Source organism: Sturnira hondurensis, unplaced genomic scaffold (assembly GCF_014824575.4).
Source record: "Sturnira hondurensis isolate 20B ecotype Veracruz unplaced genomic scaffold, ASM1482457v3 Scaffold0017436, whole genome shotgun sequence".
In the NCBI taxonomy this organism is placed as follows: Eukaryota; Metazoa; Chordata; class Mammalia; order Chiroptera; family Phyllostomidae; genus Sturnira; species Sturnira hondurensis.
Genome location: NW_028090067.1, coordinates 14,855,807 through 14,878,085, shown reverse-complemented (window position 1 = coordinate 14,878,085; position 22,279 = coordinate 14,855,807). Strand labels below are relative to the sequence as shown.

The following is a 22,279-nucleotide window of genomic DNA, read 5'->3' as shown; positions in this document are numbered from 1 at the left end:
GTCACTCCTCAAAGACCCGTGGCGAGGCCCACGCCGAGGCCCCATTGTCCCACCCGCATTCACAAGGAAGACCGCAACCCGGTCTCCAGCGCTCGTCATCACTGCCGTCATGTTTCACTCGGTGGTTATTCTTAAACATTTCATCTGCTACCAGTTTATTAGAATGAAGGGTTTAACGTGTATTTCTAAATTCCCGTTTTGCTTGAGGCTTTGTATCACTAAACGTATTTTATTTCACTGATTTCTTTAATTTTGTGAATTCTAGCTTTGTAAGAGAACAAAATGATACTCACATTGGCATTTCAGTATCAGCAAAAAGACAACGAGCTAAACAGCAGCATCATTCGCCTTCCCCAGTATTGCTGCCACTAGTGCTCTCTGCCCCTCGGACCTCACGGCTCAGGGTGACGGGACTTGTGGCCTCCAGTTTACTGACCTCCAGTCCAACACAGAGAAGCCAGAGCCTACTCACGCCCCCCAGCATGCGGGCGACCCCTGGCAGAGAACCGCCTACAGAACCCCAGCACTGCGGCACGTCCCCACTGTGCTCTAAGACCAGCGGGGGTCCACGTCCCTGCACACCGAGGCCACCAGTCTCACCACTCAGCCAGGCCGGCCTTCCTGGGCATCTCCCTGGCAGCCACTCGTCCTCAACAGCCATGTCACCCCGTCACGGACTAGGAAACTGTGGCACAGAAAGACTGGGTGAATCCAGCCAGTCTGACTGCACAACTGTACCTCCTATCCAACCACGAAGCCGTGGGGGACAGCCGAGGCTGCCGAGGCTTCCACGCCTTAGACAGCACCTCCCATCACACTGATCTTGCTGAACTCCCACCAGGGCCAGCGAGAAACCCGGTTCTCCATCCCCACAGAGCAGCTGGACCACCAAAGTAAGAGCCCTGCCCAGGAGCCCGAGCGGCAGATGCAGGTCAGAAACCCAGCAGAAGCCTACACAGACCCAACACACACAACTTTATTATTTTGACAAACTCCAAAAGCTCACTTCCTGGACCTGCCTGGGCCCAACGTGCAGAGGCAGCGAGCAGTGCAGGGTGGCTCCTTCCACCGGGCCAGAGAGGAGCGCTCCAGGGCAGTTCAAGAAGATGGCAGCCGGAGGCAGAGGCAGCGTGAGCTGGCTGCCGAGGGAGTCAGGAGGTGGGTGGCCCGGGCTCACTTGAGGCGGTAGAGGACCTTGCGCTGCATGCGATGCTGGACCTCGCCCCGACGCAGCATGAGCTGCAGGACCTTGTGGACGGCATGCTCCGGGTACTTCTGCGGACACAAGGCCGGATGCAGGAGCAGCTTCCCGAGGGGACCCCAGGACACCCACCAAGCCGCCCACTGGGCCCTGCAGGGCCGCCCCCCACCCCGACAGATAACTTTCAGCCACACCCCTTCGTGTCCTTTGATCATGAGGGCTCACGCTTCCTGACTGCCTACCAGGCACCAGGCCCTGTTCAAAGTCTTCACAAACCCAACTCACTCGGTCACCACAGCCACACCCGTGCAGCGGGCGCTATACCCACCCCCACTTCACAGCGGAGGAAACTGAGGCACGGAAAAGCCCTGTCACTTGCTCAGTCACACAGCAACTAAGTGGTCCACCTGACCCTAGAACTCAAGCTCCTGACACGTGCTGTCTCAGCCTTGGTGGGCTCACCTACAGAATGGGCATGGTTCTCCCTGCTGCCCTACGGATAGAACTGCCCTACAGATCAGGAGGAGATGGTGTACATGACAGAGGAGCTGAGAACAGACACCAGGCCTGTTCCTGAGACTTAAAGATGGTGACGAGTTCTCCATAGCATCTGGGAGGCCAGTGCCTCTCTATGGGGTCACTCCTCTCTATGGAGTGACCTGAGCCTCTCAGGTCACTGTCCCCAGGGACCTGAGGCTCACCCACCCATCTCTGCTCATCCCCCGCCACAAAAGCCAAGGATGGGGGGACAAATAGATAGGAGGGTAGGAAAAAGCCTGGTGTGGCTCCACCAGACCCCCAGCCACCTGTCCCCTCCCCCTCACAGGACTGCCCCAGGCTGAAGCAGTCCTGAGGGGAGGCACAATGAGCCCAGGTCTGGGATGAGGAACAGTCTCCCCACCACGGTGTCCCATTTGCCAGACAAACAGGACACGGGTGTTGGTGGATGGGAACTGGGCCATGGGCATCCTCCCCTCCCCTGCTGGACCCAGAGAAGGCCCACCTGCTTGGTGAAGTCCTGGATGATGCTGTGCTCTGACACCTGCGAGCCAATGGCAAAGCGGCGCTTGAGCTGCTTCTCGATGCGGCTCAGCATCTCCTGGTCCTCCTGGCTGGTGAAGCCCTCCACCCCTGCGGGCACGAGAAGGGAGGCCGGTGGGTAGGGCAGGGTGCTGGGGGCATCAGTCGGCCCACGGCAGGAGGCTTGGAGCCAAGGAGGCCTCTATCCCAAGGGAGAGCGGCTAGAGCCAGCCTGGGAAGAGGAACTTAGAGGCAGAGGAACAGAGCGTGCTGGGGAACTGGGGTCCTGGCGAGGACATGGCTGAAGAGACAAGGGGACAAGGTGAACCCGTGGGGAAGGATGTTCCGGGCAGAGGCCACGGCAGGCACAGAGGCCTGAGGCAGGAACACGCCCGCCTGGTTCAAAGCCCAGTCCTCTGGGGCCCAGCAGGCACATCATGGGTTTTGCTTTGACTCTGGTTAGAGCAGTGTCCACTGGCGGGCTCTGCAGACACAGGAGCTGACTCCCGTCTGCAGGGAGAGGGAAGGGAGTTGCCGTCAGTGCTGCCAGAGGTCTGCAGACAGGCTGAGCCTGCAGCAGGCAGGGGCTGAGGGGCACTGAGGGAACCTCTCCGAGGGCCAGCTTTCCTGTCTCTAAGGCAGGAAGGACAAAGTGGCCAGCATGGCTTCCGGGGCAGGTGTAAGTAAAATGAGGGAAAGAGCTTCACAGGAGTGCATTCTGCTGTTCTCCACCCATGATGAAGCTGCGTCCGTTCCTAACGAACTGGCCCAAGAGGGCTGTGCCCGAGGGTCTGGAGAGGACCGCTGCCTCTCCCCACCCTGGAGGAAGACGGCTGGGGGAGAAAGCAGACAGGAAGCAAGCGCAGAAGAGCAACAAACACCCTGGGCCTGTGGCAGGCTGCACAGCCCACGGAGCCCCCAGCCCACATCCCACCCCCGCTCACCCGATAAGGTGCCTGACAAGGCGGCATCCAGCGTGGACACCTGGAAGAGCCTCAGGGCCTCCTCCACGTCCGCCTCCGTGGCGAAGGGCTGCAGCTTCATCTTGCTGAGGGCCTCGGCAATGCGCACTATGGCCTCCAGCTGCCTGTGCAGGGGCGACGGGACAACGTGGTGGTCTCAGCCGCCCCTCCTCCCCCGCCCATCCTGACACCAGGTGATGCCTGCCCAAGGGAGTAAGACTGCAGGGCAGAGCACAGGCTGTCCCATGACCTGTCACGACCCGCCTTCCTTTCCTCCTCAGTTAATGAACCCCACCCTTTATTTTGGCACGTGACACCAGGCTAAGACATTTCCTGGCCTCTCTCGCATCTAGTGCATCTGTGTGACTCAGGTGTGGCCAACAAGTCCGAACATTTCTGCAGAAATTCTAGGAAGTGTCCTTAAAAGGTGGGCCCTTCTTTTCCTTCCTCTCCCACTGCCTGGAACACAGAGGTGATGGACGAGGTTCCAGCAGCCATCCTGGACCATTAGGATGAAGGCGAGTCTGAAGGAATCCAGGCTACTGGCGACAGGGGCCACAACAGCCCTGGACCACCAGTCCCTCGGAACACTTCTACCCGAGAGGGAGACAGGCTTCCAGCCTCCTTAGACTATTTCCCTTGGGCTTTCCATTACATACGGCCAATCCCGCTCCTAACTAATTAACACCGAAGGCAGGATTCCAACCAGGTAGGTCGAGCTCTTCATCACTACACTCGACCTTTTAACTCACAAGGATGAAGAGTGTCAGGAGCTGAGAAAACTGAGGTCCAGAAAAGGAAAGAAATTTCCCTGCAGTCACACAGTGGGCCTGAGGCGAGGACCCAGATCTCTTGACTCACAGGCCTGGGCCTTCCCTCACCCTCAGGCTTCCCTGCAGTGGAAGAAGCCAGACAGAATCCAGAAAAGAAGGTTCTAGGTTTTCCTGACCTTACGTAACCCAAGAAATACAAATGACCAGGGAGACCACTGTTGCCACTCCGAAAGGACCCCTTCCTGCCCAGCAGGCCTTACCAAGGGCCTGCACTGTGTACTTAGCAATGGCCATGGTCCCCCCTTCCAGGGCACACCCAGCCCAGCCCAGCCCAGCCGGCCGGCTCACCGCACAGTGATGGGAATGCTGGAGCGGCGTTCGCTGTCCCTCTCGTGCTGACGGGCCCCGCTCCGCATGAGGATATACCGGTTCTTCAGCTTCTCTGCGGCCTCCGCCGACAGCCGGGGGCCACACCTCCTGCAGAATGGTGGGGAGCAGCTGCCACGAGGCCAGGAAGGAAACCTCCCTGCCCACTGCTGGCTTACGGTCCCACACTCCCCAACAGGCAGGACGCCGCCTTTGGGAAAGATTCAGGTAAGATCTGGGCTACGAACAGGTGCCACAGAGACCAACAGCGGGAGAGAAAAACAGGCGCCTTCGCCAGAAAACAGGAAAGAGAAGTCAGGTCCATCTGCAGGGACTGTCGACCACCCCTCTGTACTGCCAGGTGACGCGTGGCTCGTCATGAAGTGGGGTGGCCTCATCCGCAGTGCAGAACACCGACAGCACCACGCAGCCCACCAGACGGCAGGCTCCCAGCAGTCCTCAACGCCAAACTGCTCCACCGCCCAACACGTCAGAGGACGTGATGATGTGCAACAACGCCCACAGGAGGCGTTGGTCCTGGACCACGTGGCTACTGCCCAGGGACAGCGAGCACTCGGACCCTCCCAGTGGGGACGTCCAATCCCAGTGGGGGCCACAGTGGGGATGTCCAATCGATGGGGGTCCACCCACGTCCTGTCCCCTCCACCTGGCAGGTTGGCTGACAGCGACTTAAGGGAAGCCTCCAATCTCCTCACCCAGCCCTCATCCTAAGGGTGGGAGACCAAGGCCAGGGGTGGGTAGGGGCGAGCTCCCCGAGGCCGCGAGGAGAAGCTCAGAGCTGAGGAAGACCCAGAAATGACTGGGCCCCACACAGCCCTCCACCCGAGAAGGCGGTGAGTTAGGGCCCGCACAACGGCCGCGTTCACCTCCCATCAAGGGGCCCTCAAAGGCCCCTCCACCCCGGGGTTTCGGCTCCAATGAGACAGCCGGGGCGTAGGTCAAGAGCCCTGGCACAGGGGCTAAAGCACAGCGTCTGGAGCCAGGTACCTGCGTTCAGATCCTGGCTCCACTCCCTCCTTCCTGTGCCCTTGGGTAAGTTACTTAACCTCTGTCTCAGCTTCCCTATCTATAAAATGGAACAGTAACACACCAGTCTTACAGGTTTCGGGCCAAGGGCTACAGTTTACTTGTCCATAAGACACTCAGAGTAACACCTGGCACAGAACAATGACCCTACGTACCACACTATTATTGACCACCAGTAACAACAACAGTAATTAAAGCCACAACTGCCACCTACTGAGCGTTTACTGGGTACAGGGCTGTGCCACACATTTACTCATGGTCTTGGGCAATCCTTACAAAGGCCCAGTAAACATCAACCCGGGAAAACAAGGCTCAAAGGTCGTGTACTGGCCTAAGGTCAGACAGTGGGGGCGGGCACTACCCAGAGCCCGTGTTCACACTAACCACACTGCCTTGCNCACCCCGGGGTTTTGGCTCCAATGAGACAGCCGGGGCGTAGGTCAAGAGCCCTGGCACAGGGGCTAAAGCACAGCCTCTGGAGCCAGGTACCTGCCTTCAGATCCTGGCTCCACTCCCTCCTTCCTGTGCCCTTGGGTAAGTTACTTAACCTCTGTCTCAGCTTCCCTATCTATAAAATGGAACAGTAACACACCAGTCTTATAGGTTTCGGGGCAAGGGCTAGTTTACTTGTCCATAAGACACTCAGAGTAACACCTGGCACAGAACAATGACCCTACGTACCACACTATTATTGACCACCAGTAACAACAACAGTAATTAAAACCACAACTGCCACCTACTGAGCGTTTACTGGGTACAGGGCTGTGCCACACATTTACTCATGGTCTTGGGCAATCCTTACAAAGGCCCAGTAAACATCAACCCGGGAAAACAAGGCTCAAAGGTCGTGTACTGGCCTAAGGTCAGACAGTGGGGGCGGGCACTACCCAGAGCCCGTGTTCACACTAACCACACTGCCTTGCCTTCCTGAATGTCATGGGGGAGGGGGCCTTTGAGACCATCTAAATCCAACTAAATCCTTTGAGACCATCTCCAACTTTGGAGATGGAGAAGCTGAGGCCGACAGCCAGAGTGACCTGTATGAGGTCAGAAAGCAGCAGAGCAGGTTCAGCAGAGCTGAAACTCTGAGAACAGCATCATCTCAGGCGTCCTTCACGAGGAGCAGGCCCAGGGAATGGGGTTCTCTCCCCCTCTGCTGGGGAGCCGGCAGCCCCAGCCCACGGGGCCGGCATGCGGGACTCACGCGCGGCAGTAGGCAATGAACTTCTTCAGCTTGGTCAGGTCGATCTCGCCATCCACAGCCTGGGTCTGCGTCAGCGCGCTCACGTGCAGAGTGATGACGTGTCTGGCCAGCATCTGGCAGGCAGAGGGGACCCTGAGTCGGCGGGCAAGCTCCCCCAAGCGTGGTCCCAATGGATATCGAGCAGGCAGGGATTCCGGACTCTAATCGATGGAATGGGGTGGCCCTCCACCCCGGCGGCAGCTGCCAGAGCACTCATTCCCCCACTGAGAGAGCAGAATGGCGGACAGGAGCCCCATCCACACCATGACCTAGATCCCACAGGGCCCCAACCCTCTGGGCTCATCCATTACGTAAGCCACCGAGTTCCTTCCAGAAACTATCCAGAACCTGTCACTTGCACACAGGGGGAGTGGGTGATCCAACCCCAATCACATGGTGCATCACTCCCAGGAGAGACAGAACTCTGCTCCCTAGTTCAATGCTCTCTGCAGTCCCCAACTGCCGCCGCCGTGGCTACCACTTAGGGCCTCAGCTGATGGTCAGGACTTCGGCCTCACCCCTCGTCCTCCCTCCCCCAGAACCGAGGGCCTGGTGGGAGCTAAGCCCCGTGCACCCTGTGGCCCTGACGCACCACATCCCTCTCCTCATTGTGCTCGTCCTTGACGATGAAGATCATGTCAAAGCGGGACAGGATGGTGGGCATGAAGTCGATGTTGTCCTCCCCCTTCGTCTCATCCCAGCGGCCGAACACGGAGTTGGCAGCAGCCAGGACAGAGCAGCGGGAGTTGAGGGTGGTGGTGATCCCGGCCTGAGAGGGAGGGGCGATGACAGGTCAGAGAGGAGGACCCCACGCCACGGCTCTCAGGCCAGAACACGTGCACACCATCCTGGGCCTGCTGCTGCCGTGGTCGCAGATGCCTGGGCAGACAGGACGCGGCCCGGCGCTCAGGGCACCCTGGGCACGCAGGCCCAGGCTGGGTCTCGGCCGAGTGGGCTTGCCAGAGAGGCCCACTCACCTTGGCGATGGAGATGGTCTGCTGCTCCATGGCCTCGTGGATGGCCACGCGGTCGTCCTCTCGCATCTGGGGGAGGAGGAAGCGTCCATCAGAGCAGGCGAGGGGTGGGGAGCAGCGCCGGTAGGAAAGCTGCGGCACGACCACCCCAGGTCCTGGCCTCACGCCATGCCAAGGGCAGGAACCGGTCACCTCTCATCCTGGTGACAACTGGGTGGGCTCGGCTCTCCTCTCCCTACTCCCCCGATGTGGAGAAGAGGTCAAGCTACTTCCCACCTGCCCTACAGTGACAGGCAGGGCACAGTGTAAGTCTCCGATTCCATGCTGTCCAGGCCTAGAAGTCCACACCCCCTGCCCCCGTCACCCTCACCTTGTCAAACTCATCGATACAGACGACCCCGCCGTCAGCCAGGACCATGGCTCCGCCCTCCATGATGAAGTTCCGGGACGAGGGGTCCCTCATCACCGAGGCTGTCAGGCCTGCTGCGCTGCTGCCTTTCCCAGACGTGTACACCTGGGGGGCGGCACGGGGAGGGGGTCAGGGCCCAGCAGGGCTTCCACACTCCGGCCCCACCCACACATCACCGCTGGCTACAGAGGACAGCACAGGACTCGGGGAGCCTCCCTCCGGATGGGGAGGTCACCCGGCCCATGTGGCCTGGAGGCGCGCCCCCACCGGGCAGTTCTAATCCACCACGGCCGAGTCCCAGCGGAGGCTCTGCCCCAGCCCCACGAAGCAGCCCTTAGGGGGCCCGGCTCGCAGAAGCAAGGTGAGGCCCAGAGGACAGAAGCAGCACACTTCTAGGTGCCCGCAAAACCACCACAGACTTCTGACTCCCAGGAAGAAGTTCCCCCGACCCCGACTCCCACGTCATCTGTGTAAAGCCCCGCAGGCCCCCGAGCCCTTCAACTGCCAATGTCCAAACGGAGACATGCTTAAGCGCAAAATACACCCAGGTTTCAAACAGCACTAAAAAAGTAAAGTATGTCCTTGGTATGTTTTATGTTAAGCTCTATGTTGAAATACTTTAAGTATACTGGATTAAATAATATCACCCGCATTAATTTCACTTGTTTCATTTCACTTTTTTTTTTAAAGATTTTATTTGTCCTTAGACGTGAAGAGAAGAGGGAGAGAAGTATCAATGAATGTTTGCATCTCGTGCGTCCCCTGCTGGGAACTGGCCTGCAACCCAAACATGTGACCCAACTGGGAATCGAACTGTGATCCTTCGCTTCACAGGCCCGCGCTCAATTCACTGAGCTACACCAGCCAGGGCTCATTTCACTTTTTTAATGCAGCTGCTAGAATACTTAAATCACACCCGTGGCTCACACCTGTAGCTCACACATTCTTCTACGGGACAGCTCTGGCACAGAGCATTTGGCATACCTCTTACCTGTCCAGAGACCACCCCTACCACCCGTACAGCCTGTCCCACTGGACCCGGCAGGTGTCCTTGCCCCTCTGATCTGCAGACACCTCCGTCACTCAGGGCGGAGGCCCCGGCCGTGCAGACACTCATGCTCAGAGCCCTGTGCGAGTACTCACTAGTGAGACACTTCGCTGTTCCATCCATTTCCTCGCCCATAAGACGCGGCTCCAGCACCTGCCGCAGAGCTGAGGTGCAGAGTACGCGAGTAAACCTACGTAAAGCACTCCAGACAGCACCTGCCCCTTGGCTTCATCCGTGACTGTGACCAGTGCCATGGTTCACTGCACGGACAATGAACTGAGGCTCCGGGAGCTTAGGTGACTTGCTTAAGGTCCACAGCCAATGACTCGCTTAAGAGGCTTGGGCCAGGCTGAGACCCAAACCCCATCCTGCCTCTCCTCCAGTGTTCTGCCACCACCCCAAGACCACACTCACCTGCTGATTTCCTTCCCCCTGTGCCGCCTGGCCACGACCAAGGCGGGTGAGGAAGAGATTCTGGGTGGTCCTGCCCTCCTGATGTGGCAGCCAGGGAGAGCAGCCCCGCCCCACACTCACCCCAATGGGAGAACACTTCTCCACAAACTTCAGCAGCTGGGACTTGGCCGTCCCCGGGTCCCCCAGCATCAGCAGGTTGATGTCTCCTCGGCGAGTGAGTCCGTCAGGGAGCCTAGGGGAAGATAAGCAGATGGGCACGAAGGGCTGGGACTCAGGCTGGTCAGAGCGGCGGGCTGGCAGTCAGCCCCCAACTATTACTGGCCAACCATTAAAAGGAGAGGCAGGGGCCCAGGCCTGAGACCACGGTCACAGCCCCATGACCCCTAGCCTCACCCATGGTAACCCGGCTCCCAGGGAGGGGAGGGTCAAAGAAACTGGCACTTGGGGCTGGGCTGGGCGCTCAGTGAGCATCTGATAAACATCCCTGGTAGTGGACAGAAGGAAAGCAGGGGAGCTGCCAGTGGGCAGGCGGTACACGCAAACCAGCACCACACGGGCAGGCTCCCTTAGGTCTCTACGCTTCAGTTTCCTCATCTGTAAAATGGGCGTGATGGCAGATTTCTCACAGGCTTACAAAGACTGACTGGGTCTCGGACACATATCAGCCCTTAGAAAAGGGCCTGGTGCACAGTAAGAATTCAGTGAACAGTAGCCGCTAGTAATACTACTTTCTAGACCTGTATTATGTTACCATGTCACTTGGTGCCCATAGGACACACCGGGTGCCCTTTGAGTGCTGGGCTTGTCCCATCATGTCCACGTGGAAATGTGGCTTCAGAGAGGTGGTTTCTCGCGTCCACACAGAAAACAAGCAGCACAGCAGAGATTCAATCTCTCGCCTCCAGACTGCACACCCAGAGCTCTCCCCACGGTACCCGCCAGGCACCCCACAATCCACGGAGATCAGAGGCTAGTCCCCAGCCAGATGACAAGGAGCCTGGGAGCTGGGGATGCGCCTGCGTAGCAGGGAAGGCTGACACACCAACCCAGCCCCAGACCCGGGGGACCTGAACCTCTACCTTTTTCGGGAACCCCCAAAGAGTAGGCAGGCGATAGCCTTCTTCATGTCCATGCCCCCAAAGATGGAGGGGGCGATGCTCTTGGAAATGACCTCGTAGACATTGGGGAGAGCAGCCAAGCGCCGAAACTCCTCCTCATCCTGTGGGGTCACAGCCCCGGCAAAGCTGCGGCCTGGGTGGGGCAGGGAGGGGGTGCATGAGAGCTGGGTGAGGGGGAACCAGCTCCAGCCCACTACCCCAGCCTGGGCCCTGCTCAGGGCGTCTCAGAACGAAGGGTCCTCAGAGTCGAGACAGCGCAAGCACCAGCAGGAAGACAGAGCCCCAGTTCTCCCCTCAGGAGTGGGCCTTCACGGTCCAGGGTCCCGTGAGCGAGAAGAGTAGGGGGGGGTCAGAGGAGCTGCGGGCCAGACTGTGGAGGCCCTTGGGGACCCCTGGCAGTCTGCCACCTTCCTAAGAGGGGTGGAGGGTTCTCAGACCAGAACCAACGTGGTATCTTTGGTTACGACAGCACCACCTACCGTGACTGCAGTGCAGAAGAGTGGGGGAGGGAGCGGGACACAGGCCCAACAATGACGCAGCAGAGACATGGGATCGGCCCAAGGCACAGCACAGCCTGTTGGCAGGGCCAGGCAGAGCCCCACAACCAACTCACCAGAGCCATCTGTGTCCACCTGGATGCCCAGGACCCGGATGTATGAGCTGCGGATGCCCACGCCCACCCTGTCACGGCCCCTGCTAGAGGACAGGCCAAACTTCTTAATGGAGTAGATGCCCATGATGGTGACCCTGTTTCCGGGGACGACCTTGTCACACAGGTACCTGAGAGGATGATGGGGGAGAAGGGGAAAAGCAGGTGAGGGCCTGGTGGAGACACAGTGTTCCAACTCCACTCACCTCATCTCACGGCCCACCCTAGCATGTCTTCCGAAGCCTCACAACCTGAGCTGGTTCCAGATCTCCCCATCCCTACGGGGCCAGAAAACGGGGCCTTCTCCCCTTGTCACAGCCTACCCCATGCCCGGGGTCTCCACTGCTCGAAGGACGACGCTGACAATCCAAGTTACGGTGGTGGCCCGCCCCTCCCGCTGCCACTGCCTTCACAGGCTCACGCTCTGCTGCTGGGGGTTGGAGGGGAGCCCTCAGAAGCCCCGTCTCAAAGTGGGTGACTGTCTACTCGCTACGCTGCACACCTGACACTAACACAAAATAACACTGAACACAAACTAAAGTTGATGAAGATGTAAAAAGCAAAATGAAATAAAAATAAAAAACAAAGCGCTCCATCTTCTCCGCTGTCAGCCTTTATCCCTTCGCCGCCTCCAGGGAAGCCTGCCTTCCTCGCCCCCAGCCCCCGCCCCCCGCAAGCGCCACTGCCCATTCCTGCCTCCTCACGGCTCCGCGAGCTCGGCCAAGTCCTTTGGCCTCTGGATTTCCTCCTCCTCTTTTGAAAAAGAAGATGTTGAAACAAGGAAGCTCGAGTCCCTCCAGCCAGAGTCAGCGTGGCGTGGAGGAAACGCTGGGACGTGGACCCGCACGCTGCCGCTTAGGAGCTCTGTGACTGCAGGGTCGCTGCAACTCAGAGCCTGGGGGCTCGCTCACTCTTTATCTGACCCCTCAACCGTTGTGGGGTCAGGCGCGGTAACAGACACAAAGTGCTTCATACGCCAGAGGCTGTCACAGCCTAAAAAGGGTTGTCACTGCTAACGGCAGACTCCATGAGTCCTCTCTTCCTGCACCCCACTGAAGCTTTGTGGGTCACAGACTGCATGGAGAAAACCTAATATATAATGAGTACTTAGCTTGGGTAAGAAACCGAGCTCAGCACCTGACACGCGTTTTCCAGTTTAAACCTCACAGCAGCCCGATGAGAGATCTGGGGTGCCAGGATCGATCCCGTTTTACTGATAAGAAAACTGAGGCCCAGCAAGCTCATGCAACTTGCTCAGGAGTCTGACTTCCACACATTCTGCCACCCCTGAAGCAGCTAGTGAAACCTGCAGGTCTGCGCCAGGGATGAACCGACACCCCTGAACACCTGTGCGGACCCCGGCTCAGACCCCCAGCCACCAGGCCTCAACTCGGCCCCCTCTCCCTCCTTCCAGTTGCTCCAGGAAACCCAAGGAAGACTCTGCACAGCAGTAGCGGGCAGGGGGCAGGCTGGGACAAGGCCCCGCCAGCAGCTGGAGATCTGGCAGTGCCCCCTGGAGCCTCCCAGCTCTAAGAGGGCAGGACTGTCTCCCGGGGGGAAAAAAACACAGGCTCAAAGCTCCTCCACTCAGAGTCAGTGACGTGCTCTTGATCTGCAAAACGGGGGCTGACGTGCCCGATGGGAAGACAAAACTATGGGAAGCGCCAGGCACAGAGCAAGAGTCCCCTAACCAGCCATCTCTCCTCCCGCACCCACCACGCTGGACAGTTCACACCAGCACCAGCTTAGGAATAACCAGAGACACCCATCCTCACAGATGCCGCCCCAGCCCCTGCCCACCTCACCTGTCACAGTAGAGCTGCATGTGTCTGGGCATCTCACCGTGGGGCACTGCGTCAGGCAGCTCCTGCAGCTTCAGGGTCTGGAAGTCCACGCACTTGCACTTGTCAGGCATGATGAAGTACGGGTCCAGCGGGCACTTGGGGCGCCCGGCCTGCTCCCTGCACCAGGGAAGAAAGGGTCACCAGAGCTATCCTGAGAAGCCAGAGCCCCAGGAGCCCCTACCAGGAGTCAGCCACCAAGAATGACGCAAGGTGTGGCAAGCAGCAAATCAAGCATCTCCATTAGCTGGGAAAGGCCCTGAAAAGGTGGGTCTATAGGGACTGGACACTAGATCAGCAGTACGGAGACTGGCTCCAGGCTAGGCTCTTCCATGAACTGGCTGGCAGACATGTCACTGCCAGCCCCTCACAGGGTCTTGGGGTCCCCACAGGGAAAGAGGGGCCAGGTTGCCAATGATCTTCCTAAACCCCCACTCAAGTCCCAGGATCCAAGGGTCTGGGCATGTCGAGACTCTCTGCAGGGTCTAGGCCTCTCTATGCCCGTATGTGATGAAATCATTAACTACTGTAGCAGCTTCACAGCAAAGCACAGGCTGTGTTCCAGATGCCAGGACACAGCAGTGGATAGAAGCCCCTGCTCTTTCAGAGCCTGGGTCCTAGTCAGTGGGGGCTGGAAGACAAATGAGCAAGTAACCATGTGACAGCGTAACGGGCAGCTCTGTGCGCTCACGCAGGTGGGGGAGAATGGATGGCCGTGTAGGTGCCCATCAAGAGCAAGATGGCAGGTCAGGGGGCAGACGTGTGGAGCAAGATGAAGGAAGAAGTGAGGCATGGACTACGGAGGTCAGAGGAAAGGAAGTTCTAGGCAGAGAAGGCAGCAAGCTCAGGGGCCCCGCGCCAGGAGCGTGCTCAGTGTATTCCTGGAGCAAGAGGGGGCAGCAAGGCTGGGCCTGGAGGGGGAGGGAGGCCTGATGGAGCAGGGAACAGAGTGTGGAGGGCAGTGCAGGGCACAGCGTGGACTTGACTTTGGGTCAGACGGAGACGACCAGAGCACCTGTAGCGTGGGGTCGCCTGACTGTTGGCTGGAGAAGTGACGGGGGACGGGGGTTGACACAGGGGTCAGGGAGGAGGCTTTGCACGGCTGCAGAAGAGAGACAAGAGCAGCATGGAGCCACGCCAAAGGCAGCAGGATTGGTCCGAGTCTTTAACACAGACTCACAAGCAGAGCCAAAGGACTCCTGCGTACTTGGATGCAAAACGGAAACAAACACCACGAAACCAAGGACTTGGACCCGGACACCTGAAGCCACAGTGTCTCCCTTTTGGGGGAGGTGGGGGCTGTACGGACAGCTGTGGGCATGGGGCGGGATCAGCTCCGTGTGGGACCCGGGACCAATTCCAATCTGGAAATTGGGCAGCCTGGCAGATGGCCAAATCTGAGTCTGAGTGTCTTCTGCATGTGGACCACATCTAACACTCTAAGGTGTCACCTGGAGGACACAGAAAAAAGAGGTGGGGCTGGGCCCTGCCTGGGGCACTGTGACACTTGGGTCAGGAAGCTGAAGACAACAGGGCAGGAGGCCAAGAAAGAGCAGCCAGGGAGGCAGGGTGGAGCCTTTAGACGGGGGCTCAGTGGCGGTTCTCTGTGAGGGGCCAGACAGGAAGTATTTTCAAGACCAAGAGCCCACACGCTCTGGCTTTGCAGTGCGAATGTGGCCACAAGCACAAACCAGCGAGTGGCTGTGCCCCTGGGGCCTTTGCATCTGGCCCGGCATGCCAGTCTGCTTTGGAAAACTCCAGATAAACTCACTCCTCTGAACTGCTTTCCCCTCCTGACCCTGGGCTCCCCACGAGGGTCGTTCAGGTATCCTGGCGGGGCAGAACTCACCACTGCAGAGGGACCCCACGGTTCAGAGCCCCGAGCCCCAGGGTGTCAGTGCTGTGCCTCTCCCACTGGGTGCTGCCTGCCCAGCCCCTCCCTGCTGCAGCGTCCCCATCCCACACATCTCCACTCGGGTCACCTCCTCACAGCCCCTGGCGGCCGCTCAAGACCCACTCACGTGTTGCACTTCCTGGGCAGGGCGTAGCCCTCCAGGCCAGGCCGCATGGCGATGTTGGTGAGGGTGTTGCGGCAGCTACGGCACTGGATGGAGATGCGGGTGGCCTTGGCACGGACCCCAGACGCTGAGATGATGATGCCGGGGATCTTCACCAGGTGTGACATCATGTCCGACTGTAAGAGAACCATCGGAGGGCGGCTAGTTAAAGGGAGCCAGGTACACATGAGATTATGTGCCGGTCTTTTTTTAATGAGCACTAAACTATATAGGGGTAAAAGGCCATGTCTGTGACTTACTTTAAAAATGCGTTAACAAAAACATGAAAGGAAGTAAGGCAAAATGTTAATCACTATTAAGTCTAGGTGAAGATACATGGTCTATCTTTTTGTAATATTTTACAATAAAAACCAAGAAACAAGGGAAGTTCCTTCCATCATCTTTTCTTCCCCACCCCCAGTAGTTTTCCCTGGACAGACAGGCAGGCAGCAGGTTCACGCTGATGCCCTTCCCTCTGAAGCCCAGCGCTGGGGAGAGAGAAACACAGAAAGGAGGCCNTTAAAAATGCATTAGCAAAAACATGAAAGGAAGTAAGGCAAAATGTTAATCATTATTAAGTCTAGGTGAAGATACATGGTCTATCTTTTTGTAATATTTTACAATAAAAACCAAGAAACAAGGGAAGTTCCTTCCATCATCTTTTCTTCCCCACCCCCAGTAGTTTTCCCTGGACAGACAGGCAGGCAGCAGGTTCACGCTGATGCCCTTCCCTCTGAAGCCCAGCGCTGGGGAGAGAGAAACACAGAAAGGAGGCCAGAGCCGCACGCATTGGCCACGGCCCACGGGGAGACTGGGGCTTTCAAACCACCAGAGCGCATGTGTCTTGGAAAACAATCTACAAAGCTGCAGGGATCCTGGCACTGCAGAATCTCAGAGCTCGAAAGGACTGGGGTGCCCCGGCCCAGGCCTCTAAAGCGCCCCCGACCAGAGCCCCGTCCAGAGCAGCCTCTCCTCTCGCTACAGGAAAGCCATCGCCCAGAGCAGGCCATTCACTGTGTCTGCCAGTGAGTCTGTGAACAGGAAGCTTGTCCCTGGCTGGAGCTGAGGTGGCCTCTCTGATGAAAGAGCTGTCCCGCAGAGCAAGCCTAATGCCACTTCCAAGGACAGGGAGACCATCTGAACTCAGTTTTGTTCCGAACATGGTCCTGGAGCCCCTCCCTGCTGCTGAGAATCCCCGCTACCAGGAACAAAGGAGAAGCCAACAGGCTCCACAGCCTCCAGAGTCCATGACCTTGCTTCTGGAGCAGACCTGCCATCATGCTAACCAAGGAAGGCCCCACGGAGACCCCCCCCCCCCCCAGAGCTGTAGGACTACAGGGATTGGAGCAAAGCCCAGAGCAGGGCCTGTGGGTGCGGTGCGCAATGAGGAGGGCTATCAGCCCAACAGGGGGCACCGGGACCCAGCTATAGCATTCAGCAAGCACAGGCACAGGCTTCCTCTCATGTGACTCTCACACCCGCCTTGTGACGGAACTAATGCCCCGACACCCCTTCCTCCTCGCTGCTCTCAGAATTCCACTCCTGCCTCTTTTACAAATTCTCCTTCCACACGGCAGCCAGAGGGACCTTTCAAAATGCAATCAGTCTGTTGTTCTACGTAACCCATCCCTGGTTTCCTACTGTGATTCAAAACCCAAGCTCCTTTCTATAGCTGGAAAGGCCTGGTCCTTGGCCTCTCCACCCCTTTCTTCCCATCCTTTCCCCAGTCTTCGCTCCCTGGACTCTGGTTCTTCCTGTTGCTGGAAACACACCACGTACCCAGGTCAAGCCTTTGCACCTGCTTCTCCCTGAGCCTGGGCTGCGCCTCCTTCGGGCTGTCACGCTGCCCTCACACCCGCTCCAACAGCACTTCCCCAGAGGCCTGCTCCAACTGCCACCGCCTTCCTATGCGCAGTCACTTTTTCCCCCGATTTTTGTGACTCCTGTCCCAGCACTTGGAGTCATCCCAATGCTCCATGCCTGTTTCTCTCTGGCAAGCTCCCTGGGTCTAGTGAGAGTCTAGCCCAGCACCTAGAGTATTGCAGCCGCTCGGCAAGTACTTGCTGAATAAATGAATGAACAGCCGGATGACAGACAGGCCCTGTCTCTCCTGCTTCCTCGTTACACTGTAGCCACACCAACTGGCTTTCACCATGTCCATGGACACCCCGTGCCCTCCTCACCAGCTGTGCATGCACCCCACCCTATCCCAACACTCTGCCCCAGCTGCTCGTTCTCATCCTCTGATCTCCACTCAGTGTCACCTCCTCAAAGAAGCCGCCTCCACCTTTCCCAGAGGCCCCCACATCTTCTCGTTACCCTCGTTAGTTTCTACCACTGCACTGACGACCACCTAAAACAATCCTGGGGGCTGTTCACTAGCTTCCTCAGCCTCCCCTGGGGGGATATACCCTCTGTGAGGACAGGGAACTTGTCCTTCAGTTCACGGTTGTTTCTCCAGGACCCGACTTGATGCTCTGCCCCCAGGACCTCAGGAGACACCTGTCCGTGGGTTAGTTCTGCTCAGGCTCCCACAGCCGGCGCCCAGGCTGCCGGCCTCCAAAGCCCCTCTACACCATGCAGCAGCCACTGCCGCCCTCCAACCCGCCTCTAGGCAAACCCACCTTCAGGCTACGAATGCTGGACGGGCTGGCGTCCGACTTGAGCATGACCTGGATGTCCTGAAGTGCCTCCTCCCCAGTGGGCCGGGGTCGGGTCACCTCATCGGCCACCTCCTTGGCAGCTTCCTCCAGCTGAAGAGGAGAAAGGAGCAGGCTGTCAGTGATGGGAGCAGGATAGGTCCTGGGGTACTCAGGGATGGGGTCCCACTCACCAGCTGCAAATGTTCGGTAGGCTGCTTGTACAAGAAGTCGGCCAGGTCCTCGTCAAAGCTGGCCAGGTCCTCCATCTCCACCTCGATCCAGTACTCCCCCAGGTTGTAATGCCGCTTGAGCTCATCCCTGCAGCAGGCAGGTGGCAGGGTGCAGGTGGGGCAGAGTGCAGGGAAGAGGAAGCCCACACTGGCTGAGGTGCGCTGCACCCTGGACAGGCCCTCCCCTCGCCAGTACCGCCCCAAGGTGCTCTTGCCTTGCTTTCTTTCATTTTTTTGCTAAAGCATTTTTAAAGTAATTCCTTCCCCAGACGCGCGCGGAATTGCAGAGGCTCCCCACTGCCGGCAGACGTATCCCCCGCAGAAAGCCCCGTGGAAGGATGTTTCAGCACCCAGACAAGGTTCTGACACAGGTCAATTGGGAGGCTCTCATTGCACAGCAGTTCTTGTTTCAGGGCTCCCTGGGGCCTTTCACTCTCTCTGGGGGAGCTGACAAAGCACACACTTCAGAGACTGGGGACCAAAAGCAGCAGACACGGTGTCTACCTTGTCATCCATTCACCAGACTATTTACAGAGCATCCATGGGACTATCATCCCAAAAACACATTTGGGGACCACAGACCTACACAGAGCCCTCTCCCCTTCTACCTTATGCCCGGGAACCACACAAAATAGCCAGCCTCGCCCAGAGAGCCCTCACTGTGACGGGCTGCCCGAACATCTGCCTGTGCAACTGCTGGGTGGGCCTCTTTCCACACAACCCTTCTGTCAGCTCCAGGGTCATCTTGAACTTCTGCTCCTCTGGACACCTCCCCTAACTCTGCTTTTACATTCCTCTGAGGGCACTATCACCAAGTAATGATTTGTTGGTCTCTGTGCCTCGCTCCCACTGACTTCTTGAGGGCAAGTGAGACGAACCATTTCCTGTTGGTATGTCAGTGTCCAGCCCAGTGCCAGGCACCCAGGAGGGCCATGTCGGCTGGTGCGTGAGTAAGCAGAAACAGGAACGGCTATGCCCATTTAACTGACCAAGAAACACAGAGGACCAGAGAGACTGTCACGTGGACGTCACTCCACCGGAGCCTAGACCTGCAAACCCCTGTCCCCTGAGTTTGAAGAGCCAGCAATGGCGTGGTGTGGTATCACAGGCTGCACAATGGCTGGGCGCAGGGACCTTGCCCAGTGTGTTTAGTGCTGCAGCCCAGCACCCGGAACAGCACCGGGCAGGCAGCAGGCGCTCAGTCAACAGCAGCTCCAAGACTGGAATGAATGAATGAATGAATGAATGAGTGAGTGAATGAATGAGGAAAATCACAACTCCCCTCTCCACCTACAGTACCCACAGAGAACTGGCGTTTCCCAGGTATCTGACACTCCGTGGGGTAACAATAAAAAGACATAGGAACAAGATCTGGTAAAAAGAACCAAAGGGCCCAAGTGGTTCCAGCTGGGTTGAGCGACTCAACAAGTGACTCACTTGAAAATTAACTGCAGGTATGACATACACAAAACCATATGACACCATGTGCGGGGGTCTGATGAGGCACCGCTGGGACCAAAATCCCTAGAACGGGACAGGCTCCTTCACCTCCCCGCCAGTTTCCCCGTCTGTGTCCGGACCAGGACACCAAAAGGCTCTGGGCGCAGGCGTGTGCGCAGCTCCTCAAGCAGAGGGGGCTGCAGACGCCTGTCCCCTCCTGCCCCGCTCCAGCCCGCACCTGTATTTGAAGGTGAAGCCGGTGCGGTCGGTGCCCACTCGGTACTGCCGCAGGAACTCCTTAAAGCGCCTCTGCAGCTGCGACTTGCGGGCCTTGCCCTCATCCGCCGCGGCGTCCCCCCCGAAGCTGTCACTGTAGAAAATGCCGGGGTCGTCGAAGCCCGACATGACTGCACCTGGTGCGGGGACAAAGGGCTGGAGCAGACTGGGGACAGCGCGCGGCCTCCCCTCCGCCCCGACGTCTGGGCCTCGGCTCCCGATGCGGGGCAGGGTGTCCCGCTCCCACTCCCGGATCCCCACCCCAGTCCTCCCGGGCCAAACCCCTGGCCGCCCTGACTGCGCGCCCAGAGGCAGACGCCTGCCGACGCCGCACGGAGCCGGTTCCCGCGTCCCCACCCGCCAGTCCCACTGGGCTCACCTCTCTCTTCCGGCACTCCACGGACCCGGAGACACGAGCAACCCACGAGCCCCGCCGCCGAGTTTCGCGGGAAAAAAGAGACGCTGCGTTCGGACGCTGCGAACGCTGCGTCCCCATTGGTTCGCTTGGGCCCCGCGGCCAGTAATTGGACCGTTCTGGGTCCTAGAGTCGGCCTCTGGGAGCGGCATCCAAAGCTCATTGGTTCTGGGGCTCATGACGTCAGGCTTCCTGGCCTCCTTCCGGACTCCATTTTGCGTGCCAGGAAATTTGGCGCGAAATTTCTGATGAAGGAGAGGAGGGGAGGGGCGGGGCCGGGCCCAAAGATGGAGGAGGGGCGGGCTTTCGGGCCCAGAGTAGGCGGGGTTGTGCCTAGCGCTCTGTAGTGTGCGCTTCTTAAGCCTTTCTGAAAGTCTCCTAAGAAAAAGACCTCTATCAGGGTCATGGGGTGAAAGGATCAAGGGTTCAGAAGGTCTAGGTCCCATGGGGGCTGGGAGGCCACCTGCACGCCTGCTATGTGTTCTCAGTGTTAATACTTCCAAAAGCTGGACAGTCATGACCAGGCATAAGTCACTTCTGGTCTCCTTAACGCACGTCATCCCAAACTTGGAACTCGACTTTTTCGTAGACCCCCGAGATGCTGGGGGGTTTTACATTGAAGACCTAAAATTATTGGAAATGTTTAAAATTTGCGAGAACTCACGATCAGATTCCCAACCTAGCTAGAAAAATGGTTAAGGTTTGGCAAAAATCGACGCGTGCTCAAGTAGCAGCAAGGGCTACAAAATCTCCCTGCTTCTTCAATCCCAGCCCCGACACGAACTGGAAAATACGTTTTATTCCCTTTTCCAGCTTCACACAAACGTATGTTGATATTTACGGGGAATGTTTAAAATGTGTATTTTTAGTGTATAAAATGATACAGCAAATGAGTGTGAGACTGGCTCTTCTCATTGGAAGTCTCTCTGAATGTGCACATAGATCCGACTCAGACAAGCTACTATGTTTCATAGTAAGAATACAAGTTATTGAGCCATTTCCCGGTTGGTAGATTTCAAGGTTTCTCTCCCTTCCCCTCCCTCCCTTCCTGTTTTTGCCACTGCAAACAATGACTCCCCATGCCCTTCCACAGAAGACAGGAAACCCATGGCACCCACGGTCTCCTACGTGTCGCTTCTGGAGCTCATTGCACTTCGGAACCTCCCAGAGAGCTTATCACAAACAGGATTGCAGACTCCGCCCCACGTGCTCAAAATCAGGGCCTCCCAGGGTGGGCGAGCCCAGGGTCCAGAGGCCACAGGCAGAGACTGGTGTTGGGACAGCTCCGAGGCCGCCCCACCTGCTGTGGGAGGCCGGTGTTTTGTTCTCATCTTGCCAGAGAACAAAAGGAGATTTGAAGTAACTTGTCCAAGGTCCCTAGCTTAGAGACAAAGCCAGGACTAGGGACAAAGGACCTGGTGACTCCCAGCCTTCTGAACCAGTTTTCTAAGGAACCACCTTGTCTGCTGGGTTCCCAAATATGCCTGCAAGTAAAGGGCATTTGCTTTCCCAGACTGGGAGGCTGTATTTTAGTTTTTTAGTTTTTTAATGTTTTTTTAAAAATAAAATGCTATTCTTTATTTCTTTTTAGACAGAGGGGAAGAGAGGATTAGAGAGAAACGTCAATGTGTGGTTGCCTTTCACACGCCCCAACTGGGGAACTGGCCTGCAACCACTGGGAATTGAACCAGGGACTCTTTGGTTTGCAGGCTGCCACTCAATCCGCTGAACCACACCAGCCAGGGCAGGAGGCTGTATTTTTAATGGGGCTTTCAGGACTTAGGGGAAAGACTTTGGTTAGGGATGGAGCTGGACAGGCCTGGCTGTCCTTCCTCACCCTCAGAGAGGGTGACACTCCTCCCAGATGGCTGTGAGCATTATATGATGTGACATCAGTGAGGTGACTTGCAGTACAACCACCACTTGGTGAGAACACAACACCTGCATCACCAGCGTTTCATAACAGGAGATAATAACGTACAATGGTGGCATTTTCCACACACCTATCTCGTTTGCTTCTCAAGACAGGCCGGCAGGGTGGGCCTCACTGCAAGAAGGTTCCAGGTAATAGAACCGAGCCCTCAGAGAGGTTAACAACTAACCTTTTAATGGCAGAGCTACAAAGTAGCAGGGATTTCAACCCAGGGATAGTAC

At 57.6% G+C, this 22,279-nt stretch overlaps 1 protein-coding gene across 1 annotated transcript; it reads right to left on the bottom strand.

Annotated features, from left to right (window-relative positions):
- Positions 1–954: 954 nt before the first annotated feature.
- On the bottom strand, positions 955–20,213 carry MCM5 (minichromosome maintenance complex component 5). Its single transcript, XM_037068193.1, has 17 exons — positions 20,090–20,213; positions 19,673–19,847; positions 17,956–18,082; positions 17,747–17,875; positions 15,087–15,259; positions 13,030–13,185; positions 11,189–11,355; positions 10,537–10,708; positions 9,578–9,689; positions 7,957–8,100; positions 7,590–7,655; positions 7,205–7,381; positions 6,574–6,686; positions 4,305–4,433; positions 3,166–3,308; positions 2,205–2,332; positions 955–1,275 (listed from the first exon to the last, which is right to left on the bottom strand). The coding sequence occupies exons 2-17, from the start codon at positions 19,837–19,839 to the stop codon at positions 1,174–1,176; spliced, it is 2,205 nt and encodes a 734-aa protein (XP_036924088.1). The 5' UTR covers positions 19,840–19,847; positions 20,090–20,213; the 3' UTR covers positions 955–1,173.
- Between the last annotated feature and the right edge of the window lie 2,066 nt (positions 20,214–22,279).

Coding starts and splice junctions, on each gene's coding strand:
- MCM5 (XM_037068193.1), bottom strand. CDS start 19,839: ATGTCGGGCTTCGACGACCCCGGCATTTTCTACAGTGACAGCTTCGGG. Junction 10,709..11,188: donor GGTGGACACAGATGGCTCTG/GTGAGTTGGTTG, acceptor TGCCCCACCCAG/GCCGCAGCTTTGCCGGGGCT. Junction 1,276..2,204: donor TCCAGGACTTCACCAAGCAG/GTGGGCCTTCTC, acceptor TTGTGTCCGCAG/AAGTACCCGGAGCATGCCGT.